This window comes from Pleurodeles waltl, chromosome 1_2, assembly GCF_031143425.1.
Source record: "Pleurodeles waltl isolate 20211129_DDA chromosome 1_2, aPleWal1.hap1.20221129, whole genome shotgun sequence".
NCBI classification, from domain to species: domain Eukaryota; kingdom Metazoa; phylum Chordata; class Amphibia; order Caudata; family Salamandridae; genus Pleurodeles; species Pleurodeles waltl.
Window position 1 is genome coordinate 99,329,746 of NC_090437.1, and position 27,122 is coordinate 99,356,867.

A 27,122-nucleotide genomic window follows, 5' to 3' on the forward strand; every position below is an offset into this window, starting at 1 on the left:
CGAAGGAGATGCCCACCCTCCTGGGTGAGCTGGCACGGGAAACTCGCTGAGGGGCTGCTGGGAGAGCAGTGCTGGTACGGGGGTGGCGGCTGCACCTGCAGCTGGGGTGGTCACAGAGGTGTCTGCCACCACCAGGGAGCTCCCATCGGAGAAGGTATCTGAGTCTGTGTTGTTTCCACCGTGGTGCTCCACTCGCCCTCTGTCCCACTGGTTCCCTCGACGTCGCTGGACTCTGCCTCCTGGGTCATGTGGGATGCAGCTCCCTCTGTCGCCAGTGCCCCTGCTCCTCCACCAGATGATGCTAATGCACACAAGGATAGGATGACAAAACAAGAAAGGGTGGGAGAGAGACAAAGGATACACGGGGTCAATGACTGCACCAATACCACAGTTGTCATACACATCACCGTCACTCACAGGAAACAGGCTTAAGCACTATGCATTGCACTACCAGTGTTATGGCTAGTCACTAAGGCGAGATGAGAACTACACACTGCCAACTGCAGCAGTCCTGGGACCCACAATGCCCTGGCTGAAATGGACTCCTAACAAGCTAGGTTACCTGTATTTGCCATACACCCATTACCATTCAGATGACCCATGCTGCAATGTCTGGCCTGGCCTCAGGGGCACCCAATAACACACATCCACCACCCGGATACCACCCCACCAGCCAAAATATGTATTGATACCCACTGTACTCACTCCCTTGTGGCTGCTGTGAAGCCCTCAAGCGCCCATCCCGCTCAGAGTAGGCCACAGCCAGTATGCGGACAATCAGAGGGGTCAGGGTCTGACAAGCACCCCTTCCTCATTGGTAGGCCATCCCCAGCTGGGCCTTCGCGGTCTTCCATGGCCAGCGTCTCAGGTCCTCCCACCGTTTCCGATAGTGGGTGCTCCGCCTGCCATAGACCCCCAGGGTCCGCACGTCCTTGGCGATGGCACGCCATATTCCCTTCTTTTGATGGGCGCTGACCTGCAGAGGCAATACAGACAGGAGTACACCATTAAACAAGCAGTCCAGCCTGTCAAACAAATAGCCCACCATACCCTTTTCCATCACCACTGGCACACATATAGCCCAGTGCACAACATGTACACCACTAACAGACAATCCCCCCATTCTTCCTCCCCCTTACACAATGCTTTCACACACATCTCAATGCATCCTTGCCACATGCATTGTGGCCAAAGGGTACTCACCTGTTGGTCTGGAGGCCCATACAGCTGTCCGTATTGGGGTAGGACCCCATCCACCGCTTGCTCCAACTCCTCCGAAGTGGAGGCAGGGGCCCTTTCCCTGGTCACCCGGGCCATTAGAGGTTCCAGACACAGGTCACAGCAGCACACGCAGTGTAGGTATTCTCCTGTTAAAGCTCAGGAAACAAGTGAAGATTGAGATAGAAAATGGTGGTCACATCTACGGCGGTGTACACCGTCACTGCCGCTGTACATCCCATTGGCCACTGTACTCCATGGAGCCCTATATTATCCAATGAGGAATTGGACTGCAGTGCAAGACCGCCTTCCGTCACGACGCCCAACATTGGCGGAGTTACCTCACTTCCACCTGTCCCTACATACAGGACAGGCGGTCACCATTTTAGGGGGGGGACAGGCATATCGACAATTACTGCATCACAGGTTAGATTGGCACATCCTTCACCATTAACACTCTCCCAATACATAAGTGCACCATGTGGACTGCTGTTGTGGTTTTGTTGTTCAAACTGTGACAGCCTACTCACTCTTGTGTCCCTTAGATACCTACCGCTGCAGATGAATAGGAGGTGGAGACATACCCCTGTGTACAGATCCCTGGTGGACTTAGCTACACTGGAGGACAGGCACATTATACTCACCTATAGACTGGACAGGGCCACAATCTCAGAGCTGTGTGCCCAGTTGGAGCCAGACATGATCTCATCTATCCGTCATCAGACTGAGATCCCCCTCTTGTGCAAGTGCTATCAGTGCTCCATTTCCTGGTGACAGGTTCTTTTCAAGTGACAGTGGGCTCGGCAGCAGGAATATCACAGCCAGTGTTCTCAATTGTGCTGGCAACAGTGTTGTCTGCCCTGACAAAAACACATGTGCAGACATTGCTTTCCCCCAGCTGGAAGATTTGGCCACTGTGAAGGCCGGATTCCATGCAGTGGGGCATATCCCCAATATTATTGGGTCAATTGATGGGACCCATATTGCGTTCGTCCCCCACGCAAGAATGAACAGGTGTACAGGAATCGTATGAGTTTCCACTCACTGAATGTGCAGATGGTGTGCCTGACGGACCAGTTCATCTCCCACATCAATGCTAAGTATTCTGGGTCGGTGCATATTGCCTTTGTCTTGAGGAATAGCAGCATCCCAAATGTGATGGCCCAACTACAGAGGCATAGGGTGTGGCTAATAGGTGAGCCATGGTCCCCACCCACTGTATGTTAGTGTATGCCTCTACTGTTGACCCCATAGGATTGTGTGTGGCTAAATGTTGTCCCTCAATACCTGCAGGTGACTCTGGCTACTCAAACCTATTGTGTCTGCTGACCCATGTGAGGAATGCCAGGACAAGGGCTGAAGAACGTAATAATGAGGCTCATGGGCATACCATCGAAAGGACCTTTGGGCTCCTGAAGGCCAGGTTCAAGTGCCTCCATCTGACAGGTGGATCCCTGTGCTACTCACCCGAGAAAGTCTGGCAGATAGTTGTGACCTGCTGCATGTTGCACAACCTGGCCCTCAGACGCCATGTACCTTTTCTGCAGGAGGAGGAGACAGGCGATGCCCCTGTGACAGCAGTAGACTCTGATGACAGTGAGGATGAAGAGGCTGAGGATGAGGACAACAGAAAATCAGTTATCCATCAGTTCTTCCAATGACACACAGGTGAGACAGTGCAACTTTACATTTCTATGACTACTGTTGTATTCTGTGTGGCTGTGGCATAATTACATTAACTTCCTTTTACCTCTACTTACTGTCACCTATGGTTTATCATTTTACAGATGTTGGTGCTATGACAACTGTGTACTGATGTGCTGATGACAGCCAGCAATATGTCATTATTTCTATGTTCTCGCAATGTACAGTTCATTTGCAATGGATGTAACTGTTTCCATGAATACACATTTTCAACACATGACATACAAGTAGTCGAGTTATGTTCAAGGGTGTTTATTTTAGTGCTAACAAATTGAGGGAAAAGTGCAATGGAATGGGGTGATGATGTAGGAAAGTCCAGGGTATTGTTCCAGTCTGTTTGTAGCACAGGAGCAGTGTCCAAGTGGCCATAGAAAAGGGAGCAACAGCAGTTCAAGGTGACTGAGTGAGACACAAGGGGGACAATCAAGAGAGTCTCATTTCCTTGCGGTGGTTTCGGCAAGTGTCTCTGGCTTCTGTCTGGGTCGCAGGGAACGTTTGCAGGGTGGTTCACCTTCTGCAGGGAGAGGGATGCTGGTGGCTTGTGGGTCCTGTGGTGGGGCCTTCTGCCCACTACCGGCAGCGTAGGTGGAGGGCTGGTCAATGGACTGGCTAGGGGTAGGGGCCTGCTGCTGTGCTGCTGCCTCCCTCGTGATGTTGACCATGTCTGCTATGGAGATCAGGGTGGTGTTAATGGCCTGCCACTCCTCCCTGATCCCCTGATACTGTCCCTCCTGCAGCCTCCTGTTCTCCTGCACGTTGTCACGATCTGGCCCATTGTGTCCTGGGAATGATGGTAGGCTCCCAGGATCTCGGAGAGAGCCTACTGGAGAGTCAGTTTCCTGTTCCTGTCCTCCCCCTGGCGCACAGCAGTCCTCTCAGTGTCCCTGTTGACCTGTGCCTCTGTATCCTGAATGGTGTGCCCACTGCCACGGACCCCAGGTCCCTGATTGTCTTTGGTGTGAGGTGTGGCCTGGGGCACAGGTGGGCACACTGCTAATTGACATGTCCTAGGGACAGAGGTGTGGGTATGCTGGGTGGGTGCTGTGGTGTTGGATCCTAATGGGGGAAGCTCTGTGGTGGTCTGTGAGTGGGCTAGGGTGACGGCTGTCCAGTGGTCCCTGATGGGCAAGGTAGGTCATCCAGATCCTGAAGTCCAGAGTTACTGTCATCACTGGGGCCATCTTCTGTTGGGGACTGGATAGTCGTGGCACCTCCTCTCCACTGACATTGGCTGGGGTACCTGTGGGGATGACAGTGATGTATTATGCTACATGTGTATGACATTGGTACATCCCTGGCTTCACCTCTATCGTTGGTGTTGCCCTGCCACCTTTTGCTTGTATATGGTGATGTATTGTGGGATTGTTAGTTTCCCTATGTTGTACATGTTTTAGTGATGGGTGTCCATGCAGGGCTGGGAGGGCTGTCCATGCATTGGTATCGCATGCAGGGCCTGGCATTGGGATTAGTCATATGTGTAGGTGCAGTATGCGGGATGGTGTGGAGTGATGGGAGTGAGGCTAAGGGTGTGAGATGGCATGCAGACATGGGGGATGATAAGTAGTAAATGTTGACTTACCAGTGTCCAGTCCTCCGGCTTCTCCAGCGAGTCCCTCAGGATGCAGTATTTCCAGTACTTGCTCCTTCCATGCTGTGAGCTGTGGGGGAGGAGGTGGAGTCCACCGCCAGTCCTCTGTATGACGAGCTGGTGTCTTGCTGCTATGGAACATACCTTCTCCCGTAGGTTGTTCCACCTCTTCCTGATGTTGTCCCTTGTTCGTGGATGCTATCCCACGGCGTTCACCCTGTCCACGATTCTCCGCCGTAGCTCCATCTTCCTGCCAATGGAAATCTGCTGTACTTGTGCTCCAAACAGCTGTGGCTGTACCCTGACAATTTCCTCCACCATGACCCTTAACTCCTCCTCAGTGAAACGGGGGTGCCTTTGTGGGGACATGAGTATTGTGTGGTGTGTGTTGGTGAGAGTGTGTTGAGTAATGTGGTGGGGTGTGTGATGTGGGGTGCATGAGGGATGTGTGGGTGTAAGTGGTGTGTGTCTAGTTGTCTTATTGGTCTTGGTGTCAGTCTGGTGGCAATGATTTGTAATCGTAAAGTGTTGAGGGTAATGTGAATGTGTGTTTTATGGTGCTGTGGGTGGATGGGTGTGGTGTGTGTATGAGTGTCAGGTGTGTGTTTTTCGTATTGGCCAATGTGGTGTTGTTTTGTATGTGGGTGTCCATTCTGAGCGCGGCATTATGTGGGTCATAATGTGGTGGGTGTTGTTTTGTTGGCGTAACGTATGGGTTTTTGGTCTGCCACTTTAGCACTGACCTTTGGGCTGGCGGATTTGTGTATATGGCAGTATTCTGTCAGAGTGGTGTGTGTGTGTCATAATATGGCAAACAGATATTCGCTACCGCAGCAGTATGTTGGCGGCTGTCAGCGTGGCGGCATTTACCGCCAATATCATAATGAGGGCCTAAATCTTTTGTAATTAATTTACTGAATTCTACCTTTCCACAGGAAGGTTTTGTGGCTAGTCTTGAGGCAGAAATCCAGCGAGTCCACAGAGATCCTTTTAAAATGCACCCTGGGCGGAAAAACCTACAAAAGATTTTGGTGAATTTTTTGTCATACTCTGTGAAGGAAAAAATATTGCTAGGGGAGAACTTAATCATACCCTGATAGGTTCAATCGAATTAGCTACAACCTGAGGTATTCCATTAGCAGTTGTAACGGTTGATGCCATTAAGGCATTTGACCATGTTAATTGTTGATATCGTATGGCGGTTTTAACACATTTTGGAGTGGGCAAAACCTTGATAAATGTGTTGTGAAGGATCTATAGCGCCAACTGCATGGATTCTAGTGAATGGTAGTTTTTCCTCGCCTGTGAAAATAGAAAGAGGGACAAGGCAAGGCTGCCCTGAGATCTTTTGGACCTTTATATTGAACCTTTTGCCAAGAGTCTGAGACTAAATGAACAGATAAAACCTTTTGTAGGAGGCAAATATTCTAGGGAAATCGCTTTGTATGCAGACGATCTAATGGTGTACACCCTGGATGTAAACTCTGCCCTTCCACATCTTATGAGAGAAGCCAGGGTTTTTGCGAGGCTTGATGGATATAAGACAAATGCAGCAAAAAACAGAAATAATGGCTTGGAATTACAACTGTGGGGAAGCTTGAAGTGTTGCTGAGATGAGATATTTGGGCATAAAAATAATCCAAGATGTAGGGAAAATGACAGCTGTAAATCTCGAGAAGATGGATTGTGAGGTTGGAGTTTTGTTAAAAAAAAACGAGGCAGTCTCCCACTTACTATATATGGGTGGATAAACTTGGTGAAGATGTCTATTTTACCCCAAATTACCTTTCTGTTTCACAATATTCCGTTAACATATGACATAAAGGCCATTTCAAAACTGCAAGGGGAGATAACTTCATTTATGTGAGCTAGTAAGGGTATAGGCCTATCCTGGAAAAAAAATAAGGAATAGTGTTGGTTTAAGTGGGTTGGGTCTCCAGAATCTTCAGCTCTATTGCTGGGCTTTCCAGTTAAAGAATAATAGGATGCTGTTACTATGCCCAGAGGAGTCCCTGGTAGGGGCCATGTTTGGAGCAATGCTCTCAGGCCTGTCTGAGGAAGATTTCTCTTATAAATTTGGGGCACCAAAGTTTTTCAAGAAGGTCAGACTGAAATGTATGCGGGCAGCAGCCACTACCTGGAACGAGATTACATCCCTTCTGGGCATTGCTTGGTACAGCAGGTTACCTCCTGGCCGGATAGCCTTGCTAAGCCCTTAAAACAAAGTGGTTTCACTAGATGGGGGCAGATGGTGAACGACGGGCAGAGGTTAAATTGGGAGTATTGAAGCAATACGACAGAGGGGGCTGTCTCCAGATTTAAGATCTATCAGGTGAATGCGTTGCTCAAGAGCCCGGGGGGGGTTGGCCCTGAACCAGGACAAATGGAAATGGATCTTCAAGATTGTGGGATCACGTAGAAAGAGGTGGCACGGTGATACCAGCATCTCCTGATAGCAGTGGAGGAAAGAATGAAAGCATTGTAAGCTGTGTGGAGTGGATACTTGCAAGATGCAGAGCCTGAAGAGTTATTGCAAGTATCTTTTACTACTTTATATTCAGTGGTTAGCCTGCCGTGCTAAGGAGAAATAATTTCTTCACCCTTCACAGAGCGTACTTGACGCCTAAGAAATTGGCAAAGATAAGAGGGAGTGCATCCTCTAATTGAAAGCGTTGTGGGAGCAGCAAGGCAGATGATGTGCATATGTTTGCCTCTTGTCCAAAATTGGAGAAATTTTAGACAGCGGTGGGTAAGACCATCTCTCGCTCTTTGGTTGTCGCTATGGAGGTAAGCCCCTCTTTAATTTAGTTTGGGAATGAGCATCAGGATACGGGTGACATCTCCTACAATGTGCATCCTTTTTTTTAACTTAATACTGCACGCAAGAATGGAAATTTGCAAGTGTTAGGCTCAAACCTCTGCCCCTTCTTGGAATGCTTGGAAAAGATCAGCAGTCTACTTCAAGGAGATAGAAAGGAGAGGCGTAAATAAGAATGGGGAAGGTGGGTTTTGGGAATTGTTGAAGATATGACATGCTATTCCGTCCGATGATTACTCGCTCTTGATTCAGTAAGACTGGGAAGCCTGTCTCATTCTCTGGCCCAGTGAACTGACAACGAGTTCAACCATGTACATGGTGTGGTGGAAACTTAGTTGGTGCTCAATGGCGGTACTATGAGGACAAAAAAAGAGCTTATTTGGACTACCTGACATCTATCCCAAAGGTAGTGGAGGATGATGAGGCTGTGGGAAAGTATAGTTTCCCTTCAAGCCATATAGGTATACAGAAGCCTCTAATAATGAAGACGTTAGAGCTTGGCTACTAGATCCAAAAAAGAGGTGTCAAGGACAGCTGTACACAGGGGAAGACCCTTCAGATCCTCAGACACCCTTGTTACATGACACCTGTGATCCTGAGGAAATAATTCACTCCTGTCCCTCTGAATGGACACTGTCCCCCAATAAGGCAGCGTACCTTCAGAGTTGACTGCTGAAACCATTCCCTAAAAAAATCAGGACTCACCTTCCAGTGGTATGCCCCAGACCTTTCCTTCCAGTTAAGGTATCTCTCACCCCCGGCATAGACACCAAAATATCCACTTTTGTAGGAAAATTTGTAAAAGACCCTAAAGGCATAGTTCAATCCTGGAAAGCTTGACAGTAAAAGCTGCTCAACGTGTCTGGCCCGCTAGCTAAGATACTAGACATTGCCTTCATAGCAAAGGAGCAAGATCCCCTTGTTGAGCCAGAAGTTTTGGCTGGTTGGGCTCAACGATCCATTTGGTTACTGGTTAATGGCAACTGTGCTTCATCATTTGAACGCTGTTGTTCTATCCTCCTATAGACCGACCCCAAGTTTTGTGAGCTGGCCATAGATGAGGCTGCCCCATCAGCCAAAGGCTTAGTTTTCTGTGATCCCTTTGTAAAAGAGGTAGCATGATTTGTCAATATTTTCACGTCCTTAGATATGGCCCAGTGAGCCTTTAAGAAAGTTTTTCAGCCTTACCTTTTTAATAGGACTGGTTGAGGCATGGGCTGCTCCACTAGCCACTTCCCTTTTCAAGGTCCCTCCTTTTCAGGACAATTCAAAAACCATTTCTCAAATCAGTACGACTCTCAAAGAGGATTGTCGTAGCCTGGCCGATATCAAGCACACAGGACTAGTTAAGTCTATAGGTAAGTAGTGTTTATTTTGTTTTACAGAACACTTTATGGTGAGTAAGTCTGTGGTAGTTGGTTTCGGATGCCTCCTCCAGTCTTGGTGGACTAATCTCGTCTTCTTCTTTCTGTTTTCTCCATAGGCCTCTCGGGAAGCATGTGAGGACAGAAGAAGAATAGGCACGGTAAGTGGTTGAGTAAATCACTCTTTTCTTCTCTCTTACTCTCTCTCTCTCTCTCTTTTCCTGGTCCCTTGTTTCTGCTCTTTCCTTTCTTTTCCTGTCTTCCGCTCTTCTCTTACTCTCTCTTTTCCTCTCTCTTCCTTGTCCCTTGTTTCTGCTCTTTCCTTTCTTTTCCTGTCTTCTGTCTTACTCAGATCTGTCTGTTTGTATTTGATTCTGGCTTTTTCTCTCTTACGTATCCTGTATGTTCTTTTCTCTTTCTGTTTTCCTTATTCTCTTGGGTCTTCTTTTTTTTATAATTGGGTTTTCTCTCTTCTTCTTTCCTGCCAGTACCTGAACCCTGTTGCCTTCCTGGTAGTCATCTATTTTGTGCTTGCCGTGCTCCCCGTTCTCGACCTCCTACCTCTTTATCAATGTACCTCCCGCCCCGGTGACCGTGCCCGTGATATCTATATATTTATATCCACCCTCCCGTCCTCCCTAACCCTACCCATCCCCAGCCCCATACCTGGCTTGGCCACGCTTCTCCTGAAGCGTGGCGGGTCCTAAGATTCTGCTTCCCGAGGCCGGCTGTCTTCGTCCCAGGTTGGGACCGCGATGATTCCTTGTTCTGGTCGTGCTCTGTTCTCTGAGTTTGCCGACGGTCCTAGGTGTCTCCTCGTCCCCTGGGTCCTCACAAGTCTTTGGGTTGGGTCCTCTGACGCCTCCTGTATGTATCCTCTCTGACCATCCGCGCCTCCTCCTAACTCCGTGACCTGGCCTTTTAATTCCCCAGGTTCCTGCGGAGAGAGTCCTGAACCTATCGGAAGGGTTGACCTCGAGGTTACTTCTGGGTTATCCCAGGCAGTGTCAGCACCAGTCGCAATTGTGTGCGGGTCGGTCCGACCCGACCCGTCACAAGGATATCTTTTCTTCCGCTTTCAAGAGAGAGGCTACAGAGAGCAATGTAACAGAGTATCTTTGCGTGGAGCATCATCTTATCATCTAATGCCAGTTTCCAATGTAAGGAATACCCCTTCTTCCCATCTAGAGATGGGGAACTGAATTTGCTTCTTTATACAAAATTAGCTGCTGATAACACAAGGTGCATAGGTCCTGCATACTGTGCAGGATTTCCATTTGGAATTCAATGCAACTCCCTTTTAGGTCTCTGACCCAAAACAACGTAATTTCCCTTCTCTCAAATAGCGCTTCGTAGACCAGGAGTTTACAATCCTGCTTTCCAAACAAGCTGGACCACTGTCTGCTCTGAATTTTTGTTTACAGTCACATTCACAATGGGGAAGGGGTCCCATGGGGACCCCTGCCCCTTTGCGAATGGGTTAGCACCCATTTGAAAGGTGTGCAAACTGCAAATGTTTTGCGACTGCGTTCACGGTCACAAAACAATCCTACATTGCACTGCGAGTCTCAATTAGGAAGGGAACACCGCTTCCTAATTGCGAGTCGCAAACCTGTTTTGCGATTCAGTAACCATGTTACCGAATCGCAAAACTGGGTTTGTGCATCGCAATGTGCTTTTTGCACATCGGAAACAGCCAAATTTGCTGTTTGCGAGGTGCAAAAAGCTACCTACATGTGGCCCTAAGCCTTACAAAACTAAAACCGTCCTCACTAATACATTAACAACTCCTAAACCCCAACCTCTTCCTCTAATAAAGCTTACCCCCCCCGTGATGACCCTTACCATCCCATCCTTGTACCCAAAATCCAGTACCCCTCTGCCGTGGTCTCCACCTTGCATTGTTACCCTTGTCCGTCCATCCCTTTGCTCTTTCTCAATATCCCTGACCTCTCATTGGTGTGCTTTCACACCCACCTCCCAACCAATAAATGGCTTTAAAACCCACCAACCAGGAAAACCTTTATGTGTTTTCCTGTCCCACCCACTGTACTGCCCTGACCGCAGAAAGAACTTTATGAATCCCACAAACTTTCTCCCAAAACTTCAGCAATCTTCAATCTCAATTGCAATAACTAAAACTCAATTACCAAAAAGGACAAATGTACCCCATCCTACCTATAAAGGGGCACATCATCCTGAACTATTTCTGGGTGCTGTAAAAACGAAATATCCTGAGCTCTACAGAAAACCTCTCATTTCTCTATTGACTTTCTTGTGCTGCTTTTCATTGCCTGCAAAATCCCTTGCTCCTCGCCAGTACCGCCTAGGCACTACCTCCATCCACATTATATGCATTCCCAACCACCTCTTTCGAATTCTCATTAAGTCCACATTCTTTGCCTTCGATAGACCAATGCCCAATAAAGACACTTAATCATTCTCACACAGGTGGATAACCAGCAAATCCGGACAAAACCCTGCAGCCAGTTTCTTAGAGAGAACACCCAGCAACTCACCCCACCTCATGCCACTTTTGCCACCCCACCACACTTTCACCCGGGCCCCATCCAAACCCAGCTAACAACCAAAATGCCTTAAATCTGCATACTTTGCTGCCCAATGGATGAAGGAGTGCCCAGCTATCCATACTGTGGAGATTGCACCGTTGGGATCTGCCACACAACCCGAAAAGAAAAAGAAAATTAACCCAAGAAACAACTGTATGGTAACAAACAATCACAGACTTATTCAAATATCAAGAGGACTCGTAATAATGTATTGCTTTAAGCTTTGTGACCTCCAACCCACCATATGCATGATAACCTTAGCAGAGATGCCTGTCTTCCTAGCTTCAGTGGCTGCACTAATACGAAAAGAGTGGGTTCCATAATCTCTAGGAGAGATACCCAACTTACTGAGCGCTTTCAGAAGTACCAAAAGGACCTAAAAAGAAGTAAATTGAGATCTATCCTCATGAATAAAAACATGCTTCACATCAGGAGGTAAGGAGTGGGAAAAAGAGACCAATAAAAAAAAAGGACAGGAAGTGGGGAGGCTGCCTTTAGAGGACATTTATGACCTCTACCTAGCTGATCAGTCTTGGATGTAGCTAACCAAATATGGATCCCACCTTCACATGCCCTTACATTAGAACGCAATAAACTGCCCTTTACCCTCGTGTCCAACAATCCCAATACCATGAATTCACCATAATAAAACCAAGACATACACAAGGAAAATAGAGCAGTTTACCAAGGGGAGATACAGACTCCTTGCAATACAAGCATGATGACCCACAATAACTAACCAGAAATGGGACGCCTCCTGTCTACCCTCACCCCCTCCTCCCCAGCCCAACAATTCTTCCGCAAATTTCACCCTCCATTGCATCATATCCCCAGAAATACTTACCATAAAAGGAAATACCTGATATCTTACCTGCTATGATACAGCTGAAAGACCTGCATCAATCTGCTTCATTACGAAGCACACAGCATCCTCATGTCTGTATGCAAAACCAAAGGACTATCCACCCTCCAAACCCCACCCCAAAGAATGAATTCAGACAAAGCCTGCTCATAGCTCCTGCGAGGAGATGGGGCTATTGACTGCTGAATCAAATGCAACATCTTCAGTCTCCCAGCGCCCATAGTTCCTGTGGCAATGCTGTCTTCTGCTCATCCGTTCTCAGTGCCAGCCCATGGAATCTCTGCCACTGAGAACGAGAGAGCGCATGATATCATTATTCACACTAGAAACATATCTAGCCTTGAACAAGATGTTAAATTTCAAACAACCCAGCAGAAAAAGCCTCAATCATTTCAAAACCTTCTCATCACACACTTCCTGATAATTAACCAGGTTAACCACAGTGTGGTTATCAACATTAGAAAGAACAAGCCTGTTGGCCAACTTCTGACCCCAGAGGACCAAAGCCACAACTAGTGGAAAGAACTCCAAAAAGGCAATGCTATGTCGAGATGACTTCCAGGCCGGAGGCCAATTCTCAGCAAAAGAATCACTGTCCCAAAACAGGACAAAACTATGAGCATTAAAGGTGTCTGAAAATGTTTTAATCGACCACAACCAGTGTTCCTCATCTGTCCACATTGTCACACTATTAAAGTCCTTGAGAAAGAAAAAACACATTCTGAGGTTAGCCTTGATGCTAGCCCGAAGTCTTATTCGGTGATGTGGGAAAAAAGCACCCTGAACTGTAAACCCAAGCTGCAGACAAAAAGCATGACAGACTCTCACTGCCCAACAAGCAAAATTCAGTTGACCTAACAAGGAATGCACTTGTCATAGTTCCATTTTGGGCTTACACACTGCCTCCTCCAAGAGAGAAATCAATTTGTTTATTGTCAGCAGGCAAACGTACTTCCATTGTGCATGAATTGAACCCAAGCGTCAAAAAAATTGATGCATTTGGCAAGACCTTGTGTTTTATCCGGAGCTAAGGGAACACCCATCTACTCCATGGCTACCGGAAAACACTCCATACCACTCTGACAATCACAAGAACCTTCTTGCCCCAGCAAGAACAAATCATCCAGATAGTGAGTAACATGATGAAAACCACTCTGAGCTTGAAAGACCCATTGTAAAAAAGAACTAAATGTTTCAAAAAGTGAACATGACATAGAACAACCCATAGGCAACATCCTATCTATAAAAATAGAAACATCAAACTGCAGACCCAAAAGTGGAAAGTTGTCTGGATGCACTGGCAACAACCTGAAAGCTAGTTGAATATCAGAATTTGTCATCTCTGCTCCCACTCCACATCGCCTTACCACTGCAGTGGCTTCATCCACCGATGCATAATGTACCATGGAATCGTCCTGTGCAATAAAGGCATTTTATGGATTCATCCATGGGCCAAGACAAATGATGAATAAGCCTGAATTCTTGCTTCTTTGGAACCACACCTAATTGTGAAATGGTTAGATCTGGCAGAGACCAAGAGCGGAGGGGCCTACAATCCTCCCTTGTTCTAGTTTCTTTTGGAGCTTGACTCACAAATTCCGGCCTTTCCAATGTGGACTTCTATTTTTTTGCCCATTTACAAATCCTTTGCACTTGAAAACAGAAACAAAAACCTTCCAAGAACCCCCAATACAGAGACTTTGCCTCCTCTTTATGATGATAAAACTACAACCAGTAACCTAAAATATGCATCTTAGTAGGAGTATTGTCTTTTTCCCACCACCTGCTGCATCTGACCCCAGCCTCTGTCTTTGCCTTTACCTGCACTGCTTTGCCAACCCTACTGGACCCCTCCAAAACACTGAACCATAGGGTATTTTCCCCCACAGTTGGAACAGTTGTGTCTAAATTTACATTGGAGTTCAGTACACGCTCCTCTATTGAAGGACCAGCATGACCCATTTTGTTGAAATTGCCCTTGTGCAAAACTCCCCACCCCAAATTGGGTGGCGCGCCCCTAAAAGGGATTGTATTGTAGAGGTACTCCGCTAGCAGTATGGACCATGGGAACATTCTTGGTAGTGCAAAGCCATTGAATCCGTATCTCGTTATCTATATCCCCCCATTCCTTCTCTGAATTGATTGCTAGTCTGGCCCGGAATTCCTCTTTGTACCTGAACCACCCAGAACCTCCATAATCCATCTGTGCCCTAAGTACCACATCCATGTGCTTGAAAAGTGCAACGCATCGCTCTGGATGCCGCTCACAGTAGACGTTTGCAAAAATGAGGAAAGCAGAAGTCTAGTTTTCTTTAGTAGAGGGCACCTTCAGCCTACAAGCCAGCTCCTACTCCTCCTCTTTTCAACCTTCCTTTGCCTGTACTTCTCTGTGCAACAATTTAAACACATTCACAAATTCCCCGTTACAAATCTTATCCTTCACTTGCTGAGTAAGATGGACCCCCAACTGCATCGACACCCCGTGTAAGGTCACTTTCTGTCTTTATTGGCCTCATGAGTGTCACTCTTCTGATCCTCCAAATTCACCTGAATAGACGTCCTTACCTCCCAACACACTTGTGCCCTTACTTGGTGCTTTGACTGGACTATCACCAACAGCAACAGAGCACTTTGGGTTTTTCCCCCACATTACCTGCCCACAACAGCCCTTTCAGCTTACTTTTCGGAACCGAAGATCATATAGCCTGAAGCTTCTTCTCCCCTTTGCTGCCCCCGAGATCGCACCGGATTGTCTTCAAAACTGTCTTCTGCAAAACACCAACACTCTTCCCATCGTTAGGTAAAAGCCCATTTTCAGATGCTTTAGTCTTCCCAAACGTACATATGTCTAGGATGTGTGGGATTATATTGTGCTCCTAAACACAATATCCTCCACCACTTCGCTTTCCTCCAAATTCCCCCCTTCATCATAGTCCAGAGGCTCCTCCTCCAACCCAGCAATGCTCATGATGCCAGCGCCCCAGCTGGTGCTTGGCTGGTCCTCGACGATCATTCCCCCAGCAGAAGCTGCTGCAGCTCCAACTGTCTCCCCGATGTCAAGCAGCTAGCTCTCTGGAGCCTGCTCTCGCTTCTGAATGGCACCTCGAGGTTGCACTGGCCCCCACCGGTATCCTCACAATGCTGGTGCTGAGAATATTGTGCCAATGAAGGCACTGCTCCTCCAAGCCGGCCAGTCTGGAGGATGTGTCACACCCTGGCTGAGAGCAAGCCGCCCCAGGCTGAACAAAAATACCAGTAGCTGGATCCACACCTATCTTACACTCACTTGCCAAATAAGTTCCAACTTCCTAAACCTGGGTCACAACTAGTACCTCTACCTATCAAACTCACTGCTTCATACATGGAGCCAAACTGCTGTACTGCATGAAGTAGGGACCCATTGTCCACTGCCCACCTTTGCCCCTTATTGACCATTGCGCTCACTCAGCTAGGAACCACAGGAATATAACGGCCCTCAGTTGCCATTAAACTCACCTGCTCCCGATCCACTAACTCTCCGTGGAAGGATGGGCTTCACCTTCCTCCTTGGAGTCAAGAATAACAATAGGAATGGCAAGAACTGCGGGCGTTGCCATCTTGGGAAGCACTCCTCACTGTCTTTCCTCTAAAGTGTCCACCAGCTCCCATTCAGTTGCTGACGCGTCACTCAGCCCCAATACTCCTTGTCCCGTCTCACTTTCTATTTCTCCCACAGCGTGTGTGCGCGTTTCCTCCTTAGGAGCCCCCAAGCAGTGTACAGATGTCACCACACCAAGCCCTGACAAGCCTCTACCCAGTCCACCAACATGCTCCTGAGAAACAGCGCCAGAGTAGCACGCCAAATGAGGGCCACCTCGCAACACCACAGCCGCGGTGCCAGAAAATTTAAATGCTGGGACAGATAACATCTCTGGGACAGGAGAAAGCCTAGGTGAGGAATGTGCCTGCCTCCCGGTCGCACTTTTTTGCTGGCATTTTTTATGCTTAGACACTGGAGAAGTGCATGCTATAACTGCGGCCGATACCCCTTCAGCAGATGCCCTTTTTGTGCGTTCCATGCCCACCAACACTTGCGACAACACTCTCTTCTGCAACAAATCCTCCCTCCCCTCCTGCTGCAAGACCTTCACCGCATGCACAACTCTACTCGCCATAGCCACTACAAAAATATACCACCACTAAAAATGTATGGAATAACCACAGAAAAAATAGCCTTGGCCTACCACTAGACAACTATGCCTACTTCTGGGTGTGACAACAGCCAAAGAGGATGTCCACACCCTACCACCCTTTTAAAACATTTAACCATGTCCCACCCAATTGGGCACCCTCAACCAATAAACACTTAGGCCCTCATTACAACCCTGGCGGTAAATCCTGCTTACCGCCGTGCAGAAGACGGCCAACACACCACTGCGGTGGTGGAAATCCGCTACAGCTACTGCGACCCACAGGCCGGAAACCGCCAAAATCTAGACACCCACACAAGTCTGCTACACCAAAGGTCAGTAATAAACTGGCGATAACAAAACCTCCACCGTCACGCCAACAGGAATACTCCCACACTATCACAACCCACAAATCCATGCAGCGGTCTTTTAACCGCGGTATTCCATTGGCAGCACACACCGCCGTGCTCAAAATACACACACTCTTACAAAACACAACCACATTGGACAAATCGAAATACACACACCTGATACACATACACACACCCAAACCAATATATAACACACACCCACATCACCCACAAACCCCTTCAATGAAAATTGAGAACGAAGCACACAGAGAGACACCACCATCAACAAACTAGCATCCACAGGCACACAACACCATCACTCACACAACATCCACGCACCTCACACCACTAAATATCACCCCACACATCACAACACACACCACCCAACACATCACCCACACCACCCCTTGGCACGGCAAAGACACCCCAGGTTCTCTGAGGAGGAGCTCAGGGTCATGGTGGAGGAAATCATCCGGGTCGAGCCAGAGTTATTTGGATCACAGGTGAAGCACACATCCATAGCTAGGAAGATGGAGCTATGGCAAAGAATCGTGGACTGGGTCAACGCAGTGGGACAGCACCCAAGAAATAGGGATGACATCAGGAAGAGGTGGAACGACATACGGGGGAAGGTGCGTTCCGTGGTCTCAAGACACCAGATTGCAGTTCAGAGGACTGGCGGCGGACCCCCACCTCCTCCCCGAAAACTAACAACATTGGAGAAGCAGGTCTTGGCTATACTGCATCCAGAGGGCCTTGCAGAAGTAGCTGGAGGAATGGACTCTGGTAATTCAAATCTTAACTATTACATCCCCCACCCTATCTGCATGCTATCACATACCCCTACCCTCACCCCATCACTCCAACACCTCACATATGTCCCACTATCACAAACCACCCATCCCAACACCAAGCCCAGCATGCAACACCAAAGTATGGACACCCATCACCAAAGCATGTCCACTACAGATACCCACACAGATCCCCAAACCAAATATCACACAAGGTCCTAGACAAGAATGTAAGCACTGGGGTATAGGGTCACCCACCCATTGCACACAATGGCACACACAGATGCAATAATCATGCCTTTACACCCCTGCAGTACCCCTACCCTACGTCACCGGACAGGAGGTTCCAGACGTGTCCACCTCCCCCCCTCCCCCCCCCCCCACAGAAGAGGACCACAGTGATGACAGCAGCTCTGTCCAGCTGGATCTAGATGACCAGCCCGGCCCATCTGGGACTCGGGACAGTCGGTTTCCCACACACGAGCACATCCCACCACAGAGCCTCCCCCATCAGGAAACACCAGCGCAGCACCCACCCAGCGGGCCCATCCCTCTGTCCCCAGGACACGGCAAGCAGCAGTGTGTCCACCACTACAGGGAACCCAGGCAAACCCACAAACCCAAGAACATCAGGGACCTGGGGGCAGTGGCAGTGGGCACACGGTTCAGGGGACAGAGGAACAGGAAAACAGGGGCGCTGGGAGGACTGCTGTGCGACATGGGGAGGACAGGCCCAGGGAACCCACTCTCCATGATGCCCTGTCCAGCATCATGGGAGCATACCATAATTCCGAGGAGACGATGGCAACGGTACTGGCCAAGTTTCAGGAGACCCAGCGGCTGCAGGAGGAACAGTATTTGGGGATCACGGAGGAACTCAAGTCCATCAGCACCACCCTGGTCACCATTGTAGGGTTGCTAAAGGACCTTGTGAGCACCAGGAGGGACACTATGACACAACAAGGGGCCCCTGACACTAGCCTCGATGATGAACATCCCACCACCTCTGCCGGCGCTAGTGGACAGGAGGCACCGCCACAGGACCACGACACCAGCACCCCACCCCTTGCAGATGGAGAACCACCCCGCAAACGGTCCCTGAGATCCAGGACTAAGACAGAGAACAATTCCAAGACCCCCACCAACAAATGAGACCACCCTGAATGTCATCCTTCTTTCCCACTTCGTCACCCTGTCCATCCTTAAACTGCCCTAGCTCCACTTCCTATCCCCCTTTGGACAATGCACCTGTGAGACAAATAACTGGACTGTGCCATGAACATTCCTCCACCATCACCCCTGATCATTTTACAACCCCCTCCACTAATATGCACTTAAATAAACACCCTTGAATCACAAAACAATCTGGAGTCAGTCTGTGCTTTCACAAATGTGTATTTGCTATAATTAAGGAAAATAGCAATGTCCATTGTATTGTCAACATACCTATGTAAACAGCTCTAGTCCATGAGCTAATATAGCAGAGGTCACACAGTGGGACCCACATCTGTGAAATGGAAAGGCAAAGTGACATGTCAGGGTCCATACACTGGGTGAAAGTGACAGACATATGATAGGTCTAACAATTGTATGAGATGTAGGAGGCAGTAATGTCTTCTTACCTGTGTCTCACTGGAAGTACTGCTGGATCACGTTGTTTCTGTTGTCTATATCATCTTCTTCTGCCTCCTCTTCTTCACTGTCCACAGGCTCCACAGCTGCCACAAGACCTCCTTCTGTACCATCCTCCTGCAGAAAAGGCACCTGTCGTCGCAAAGCCAGGTTGTGAAGCATACAGCAGGCCACGATGATCTGGCACACCTTCTTTGGTGAGTAGTAGTAGTAGTAGTAATAACTTTATTCGACTTTCAGCAAGTCATAAAAGTATCAAATATAACACATCTAAATATATTAACACAATAAATAGAATAAAATAGTACAAAGATAAATAACAAGAAAAAAATATTAACAATACATATCATTAAATTTCCCATTCACAAATATTTAAATGAGCTGGTTAAAATTACACCACTACCCCCATAGACTTTCTTATAGTTAATACAGAACATAAAAAGTCAGCCAAAATTCCACACATCTCAATAGAGAATAAAACCTGAAGGCTAACATACACAGTACGAGACTGGCGCAAGTTAATTACTCTTAAAAGGGGCACTAATAGGCGCTGTCTCTGCTTAGCATAGAATTTGCAGAATAAGACCACATGGATCGTAGTTTGAGAAGCCTTTGCATCACAATGACATACCCTTAGAATGGTACTGCAGTCATTCATAGTTGGGAAGGTTACTAGGCGGTGAAAAGTATCTAACCTTAGTCTTGTAAGAACAAAACGGTGTCAGTGATTTACCACGTTTACCAGGTAGGGCTGCATGTCCTCCATCGACAGAATTAATTGGTTAGACATAACACTGGCCTTTTTTGATTCTGCCTCCCATCGCAATTCTTCTAAATGCTTTAATGCCAGGGCCCTCAATTCCTTCCTGGTGATTTTTCCCAACGAGACTGCGTTTGTGTAATAATCTTTACTGCCCATATTTTAGAAGAAGATCATAATATATCTCAACCAGGGGACCCTCGATGAATGTGTTGACACCATGCAGTCAGACAGAATGGCCTTATTTAATCCAATGTGCTCAGAAGTCAAGACTTTATGCCATAACAATAATGGTTGGATCTTTATCAAGTCAGCTAGAAAGGGGACCCCCAACTCCGAGTGGCTGATGTAGTAGAGAGAACCACCTGTCATATGGAGGCACCGGAAACTGGCCTTCAGGAGGACGAAGGTCCTTTCGATCACTCACCTAGTTCGCCCATGTGCCTCATTGTAGCGGTCCTCTGCCCTTGTCCTGGGATTCTTCCCTGGGGTCAGTAGCCATGACAGGTTGGGGTACCCAGAGTCACCTGCAAATGTCGAGGGACAACTGTTAGACACACACTAACCCTTAGGGACATCCCCAGACCCAGACAATCATTCACACGGTATTGGGTCCTTGTCCTCACCTATTAGCCACACACGGTGCCTCTGGAGTTGCCCCATCACATAAGGGATGCTGCTATTCCTCAAAATGTAAGCGTCATGCACTGAGCCTGGAAACTTGGCGTACACATGGGATATGTACTGGTCGGCCAAACGCACCATCTGCACATTCATCGAATGGTAGCTCTTACTGTTTCTGTACACCTGTTCACTCGTACCAAGGTTACATGTGTCCCATCAATGGCACCTATGATGTTAGGGATATGTCCCAGGGCATAGAAGTCACCTTTCACTGTGGGCAAATCCTCCACCTGAGGGTCAATGATGTAGCTGCGCATGTGTTTCAGCAGGGCAGACAACACTCTGGACAACACGTTTGAGAACATAGGCTGGGACATCCCTGATGCAATGGCCACTGTTGTTTGAAAAGACCCACTTGTCAGGAAATGGAGTACTGACAGGACCTGCACTAGAGGGGGGATTCCTGTGGGATGGCGGATAGCTGAAATCAGGTCTGGCTCCAACTGGGCACACAGTTCCTGGATTGTGGCACGATCATGTCTGTAGGTGACTATTATATGTCTCTCTTCCATTGTCGACAGGTCCACCAGCGGTCTGTACACCGGAGGATGCCGCCATCTCCTCACCTGCCCCAGCGGACGTGCCCTATGGACGAGAACAGCGAGCACAGAGTCAGCCAACACTGAGGTATTAAAAAAAGAATTTATAGCACACATTTGTCAATCCGCAATGTGCCTGTCACTCTGTGTATGCAAGGCCTAGATAGGTGTGACGCATTTAAAATTAATGCCATGTGGCCACCTGAAATGGCGGCTGCCTGACCTGTAATGTGGGACAAGGGGATATGAGGTAACTGCGCTGGCGTTGTACACCGTCGCGGTAGGTGGTCGAAGACCGCGGCGCAATCCTGCATTGGTTAACATTGGGCCCTATGGGTCCCAGGAGCCAATGACGATGTACGCCGGCGGTGGCAGTAAGCACCGCCGCGGACCTGACTGCCATTTTATGTCTGTTCACTCACTTGATACCTGACCTTCGACGGGAGAGGACCTACACAGTAAGTGCTGCTGTGACCTCAGTCTGGAAGCGACGATGGCTCATGTGTCTGGGGAAAGGGCCCCTGCCTTCACTTCGGAGGAGTTGGAGAAGTTAGTGGATGGGGTCCTCCCCCAGTACACGCTACTCTACGATCCTCCAGACAAACAGGTGAGTACACTGTGAGCATGCGTGTATGGGCAATGCCTGTTTGGAGTGGTGTGGATGTAAGATACGGGGGGGGTGACTGAGGCCTGCATGAGCGGACTGTGAGTGTATGTGCGTCAGGGCAAGGTTGGAAACGTGGGCCTATGACTGTGACGGTCCGGACGATTAAAGATCATCCTTTTCCCCTGTACTATTCCTCTAGGTCAGCCCCCACCAAAAGAAGGATATTTGGCGTGCCATCGCCAAGGACGTCCGGACCCTTGGGGTCCACCACAGACAGAGCACCCACTGCCGGAAAAGATGGGAGGGCATTCGCCGCTGGAGCAAGAAGACGGCGGAGGCCCAGCTGGGGATGGCCTCCCAACGTGGGAGGGGTGCGCGTCGCACCATGACCCCCCTGATGTTCCGGATCCTGGTGGTGGCGTATCTGGAGTTGGATGGGCGCTTGAGGGTATCACAGCAGCCACAAGGGGGTGAGTACCATCAGATCCATCTGACTCTGCATGCATTACAAGGTGTCTGGGTGGGGGAGGTGGGCTGTGGGTTACCCTAGGCCAGGGCGAGCTTTGTAGGTAAGGACCCTTTGTGAGGCAGGCTATGTTGCACCTAGTCAGGCTCCTGTGACTTCCATGTGTGCAGCAATCGGGCATAGGCCTTGTACCCCATGTCCCTGTGATTAATTAGGGAACTCTAAGTGTATGGCGTAGTTCAGAGGGCTGCTGTGTCTGTAGTGTCCGCCAACGGTAGCGGTATTGCATGCACTGAACATGTCTTTCTTCTTTCTTCCCCCCCCTTTTTGTGGTCTCCCTGTTCTTGTGCGCATTAGCATCATCAGGTGGAGGAGCAGTGCCACCGGAGCAGGAGGGAGCTGCATCCCAAATGGCCCTGGAGGACGAGACAACGGAGTCTGAAGTCACCAGTGTGACGGAGGGCGAGGGGAGCTCCACGGCGGGGACAGTAGCAGAGACCAGCGACTCCAACTCCTCCTCTGATGGGAGCTCCCTTACAGTGGCGGGCCCCTCTGTGCCCCCGGCATCTACAGGTACAGCCACCACCCCACCACCAGCACCACCCTCCCAGCAGCCCCTCAGCGCGTGTCCCGTGGCCACTCACCCAGGAGGGTGGGCATCTCCTTCGCCCCAGGCACCTCAGGCCCTGCCCCAGTCAGCCCTGCTACCCTCAGTGAGGAGGCTATTGACCTCCTGAGATCCCTCACTGTTGGGCAGTCTACCATTCTGAATGCCATCCAGGGTGTAGAGAGGCAGATGCAACAAACAAATGCATACCTGAAGGGCATTCATTCTGGCCAGGCAGCCCAACAGTGAGCATTTCAGGCTCTGGCCTCTGCACCGATGGCAGCCATTGTCCCTGTGTCCAGCCTCCCCCTCCAACCTCCTCCACCCATACCCAATCCCCAGTACCTCCGCCTATCCCAAGCACACCATCAGACCAGCATGCACACACCTCAACACACAAGGGTGGCTCAGGCAAACATAAGCACCACACATCCCACAGGCACTCCCACAAGCAACATACCCATGCAGACATACCAACATCCACTGCCTCCACTGTGTCCCCGTCCTCCACGTCTCCCTCCTCCCTCCTCCCTCCCTGTCTCGTCTCCACTCACACCTGCATGCACTACATCTTCAGCCACTACCACGCCCATCACCACATACCGCTCATGTGCACTCACCACCCCCACTACCATTCATACATCCCCTGTGTCCTCTCCCAGTGTGTCTGTGAGTCCACCTCCCAAAGTACACAAACGCAGTCACACACCCACCCAACAGCCATCCACCTCACAACAGCCTCCAGCCCATGCACCTTCACCCAAAGTCAGCAAACGTACACCTCCTACAACCACTAACTCTCCCTCCACTCCCAAACCCCCTACATCTACCCGTCCCAGTGTGTCTAAAAAACATTTCCTGGCAACCCTGAACCTCTTCCCTTCTCCTCCCCCCCCCAAAAGGCCCCTAGGGCCCACCTTTCCAGGTCCCAACCCAGCACCTCAGCCACCACATCACCGGGCACAGTGGTGCCAGCAATAGCGGGATTTTGAAGTGCGCCAAGCCACAGGGCCGCCAGTGTTCCAAGGAAGGAGGGCAAGGACATTCCGCTACCTCCAAAACTGAAAAAGTTGCCCACATCCCGGAGGGAGAAGGCGAAAACACCTGCCTTCAAGGGCTCAGGCAACACAAAAGTGGAAGGTGGCAAGACAGCTGCGCCACCATCCAAGGTGGGGAAGGGCCAAAAAATCAAAGGCAGGTCCACGTCAATGCCAACCTGCACGGTGAACAAGATCGCCACCGGCACGGCCACCTGCACCGCCGCCAGCACTGTTTCCACAGAGCCCGCCGCCAGCACCGATGCCACAGAGTCTGCCGCAAACACCGCCGCTACTGACACCACCACCAGCGGCACCGCCACATCCTGAGCCTGTGGCACCACCGCAGACATGGCTGCCATCCCCAGTGGTCAGTCGTATGAGGCTGGGGTCAGTTCCAGGAGCCTGGCCAGCTTGCATGTTGCACCACCATCTGTGGAGTGTCACATCCACTACCTCAGTCCTTGGCAGGATGAAGCACTCTGGGCACAAAGCCCCCTCCAGAACCAGTGGAGAAAGGCATCCACTACTTCAGTTGTTGGCAGGATGAAGCACTCTGGGCACAAAGCCCCCTCCAGAACCAGTGGAGAAAGGCATCCACTTGAGAGACTGTGGCTTTGCACTCCCCAGGATAAGCAGTGGGCAAACCACCCACTGAAAAGACTTGAGAGACTGTGGCTTTGCACTCCCCAGGATAAAGCATTGGGCAACGCACCCACTGAAAAGACTTGAGAGACTGTGGCTTTGCACTCCCCTGGATAAAGCAGTGGGCAAACCACCCACTGGAGAGAGTTGAGAGACTGTGGCTTTGCACTCCCCAGGATACATCAATGCGCATGGGGCCTCCTCGTGCAGCTGGCGTCGTGCACTCATCCGGCTGAGGTGTCCCCCCCTTCCATTCCCCCTGAGGTGCCTGTTTCATTTCGATCTGATGCCCCAGCAGTGTTCTCTCCGTTTTGAGTCTGGTATCGAGTGTGGGCCTCGCCCATGCATTTTGGGCCCAGTGGTCCACGGACTATGAATGGTGCACTATCCGGACTTGTATAGTTGGTGTACATAATTGTTTATAATGTATTTAAAGTTTTGACTAGTTGGGGGGGGGTGTAAATCTAATGTTGCAGCATGTATTAGTGTGTATGTTGTTGGGGGTGTTGAGTGTTGCGTGTGTGTGTCACTTTCCCTTCCCCCTCCCCTGTGTTGTAGGTGCATTACTCACCGTGGTCGTCGCCGCTGTCGTTCGTGCTCCTGGTAGAGGAGCAGAAAGACTATCTCAGGGAGGATTTGGAGTTCTGGCTCCATGGCGTCCTGGTTCCTCGTGGGTTGTGTGTGTGTGTCACAGTTTTTTTCCCTCCCCCCTCCCCTGTGTCGTAGGTGCATTACTAACCGTTGTCTTCGCCGTCTGCGTTCGTGCTCCTGGTAGAGGAGCAGGAAGATAAAGGCTGGCAGAATTTGAAGCTCCGGTTCCATGGCGTCCTGGTTCCTCGTGGGGTGTGTAGAGGTGAGTGTTTCCCCTTCCAAGTCCTGTTTCTGACATGTTTTTGTTCGCATTGAATCCGCCCCGGAAAAGGTGGCGGATTGGCCTCTCATAATAGTGTGGGCGGTACATTGTCTTCCACCTGTATGTTGGCGGTGACCGCCATGCCGTTTGTCTTACCGCTGCTTTAACACCGACCGCCAGGGTTGTAATGAGGGCCTTAATGTGTCATGGAATGCATCACCAACGCCTGACTATCTCGGGGGGAGTCCGAGCAAGCCCAACTCTCCCCGAGACCCCAGTGAGCCTAATCCAGCTTCACTTGGATCCAACCGCATGTTTTGTTGTTTTTAAGGCACATATATGGCTCTGTTAATATGTCCCAACCAAGCGGTAGCTTTTTTTTATCTGTGCCCTCTGAGGCACTGTGATACTGTGGCCCTAAACCTGTGCTGGTAACCCAGTTCACTGCAGAGTGTTCTTGTGGCCTGATCCATCACTCTAGCTCCTCCATGTCCCCACTCCGAAAACAGAACATCATTAATGGTGATCATGCCACACACCAGTCCCGCTAAAGTTGTTTTGTGTTGTTAGTATCTCAGAGTCACTAACCTTTAGATTTTTATAGGCAGAAATCCCTGGGTATGTGTGCAGGTGGGGGCTGTCTCATGTACGGTAGGCGTACATATAAAATGCTCCTGGCTGCCAACACGGAGTTGCCACCAGGCCAGTATTATACCAGCCTTCACCCATACATGCCAACATTTTAGAAGAGAAAAGTGTGAGCATACATGCCAACATTTTAGAAGAGGAAAGTGGGAGGTTTTTAAAAACTATCAGGAGAATATTCCTTCCATTGATTTATATTGAAGCAGAAGCAACTTCAAGTGGGAGACAGACAGAATTAAGCCATTTTTGCTTAAAAAATCAGGAGACTCCCGTCTGAATCGGGTGTATTGGTGTGTATGAGTCAGTGGCCACCTACATCCCTGCCTGCAGATACTTGGCTATCCAAAAACTCTGCCAAAGAAACTGCATGGCTCAGTCCAGCACTGCAGGGAAGACGAAGTGTAGGGAAAAGGCATATTTCAATGTCACAATTGAATATCAATTTACAGATTAACAAACCCACTTGATAAATAAACAAAGTATTTTTGCTCATGCAGGGCCAAACTATGCAGCCCAGATCTTGGTGTATTTCCCCAAGCAACCCCTCGCCTGATATACGAGGCCCAGCTTCAGATTAACACATATACATAGCCATACTCCTTAAAAGAATGATAGTCATGGAACTTAAAGAACTTGGGAAAATGCACAGTTTATTCTTTTACATTTACCTACAGAAAACCTAGTTGGTTTATGCAATCACTGCAGATGTGTGTGTGCGTGTAACTAGAGAGAAAGAAAATTGAACACTGGTGTGCACAGTGGTGAATAGTATCTTACTTAAAGTACTACAACGTCCTAGACTGCATCTGGAAGCATTATGAATATGCAAGTCATTATTTTAAACCTGCATTACACAGGATGGTGTTCCACAAAATGTGTGGAGATTAGGCCCTCATTACAACCCTGGCGGTCGGTGTTAAAGCGGCGGTAATACCGCCACCAGGATGGCGGTAACAAAAATGGAATCACGACCACGGCGGAAACTGCCAACACATACAGCCACTTTTAACACTCTGACTGCGATGGCGGTAGCAACAAACACCGCGGCGGTAACCGCCAACATACAGGCGGAAAACAATGTACCACCCACCCCATTACAACCCGCCCATCCGCCAGCTGTTCCGAGGCGGTACCAACGTCATCAAAAGCACGGCAGAAGCAGTAAACAGAAGGGAAACCACTCACCTCTCGACGCCCAAGGAAGAACCAGGAC

The 27,122-nt window shown here is 49.3% G+C and overlaps 1 protein-coding gene across 5 annotated transcripts in view; it reads left to right on the plus strand.

The window, feature by feature from the left end:
* Positions 1-27,122, plus strand: part of LOC138297158 (tyrosine-protein phosphatase non-receptor type 9-like) — a 766,145-nt gene that overhangs the window by 99,829 nt on the left and 639,194 nt on the right. For all 5 annotated transcript variants that reach the window (XM_069236649.1, XM_069236659.1, XM_069236681.1 and 2 more), the window contains one exon: positions 8,812-8,853. In XM_069236649.1, coding sequence (XP_069092750.1) covers positions 8,812-8,853 — 42 coding nt within the window. The remainder of the gene's footprint in view (positions 1-8,811; positions 8,854-27,122) is intronic.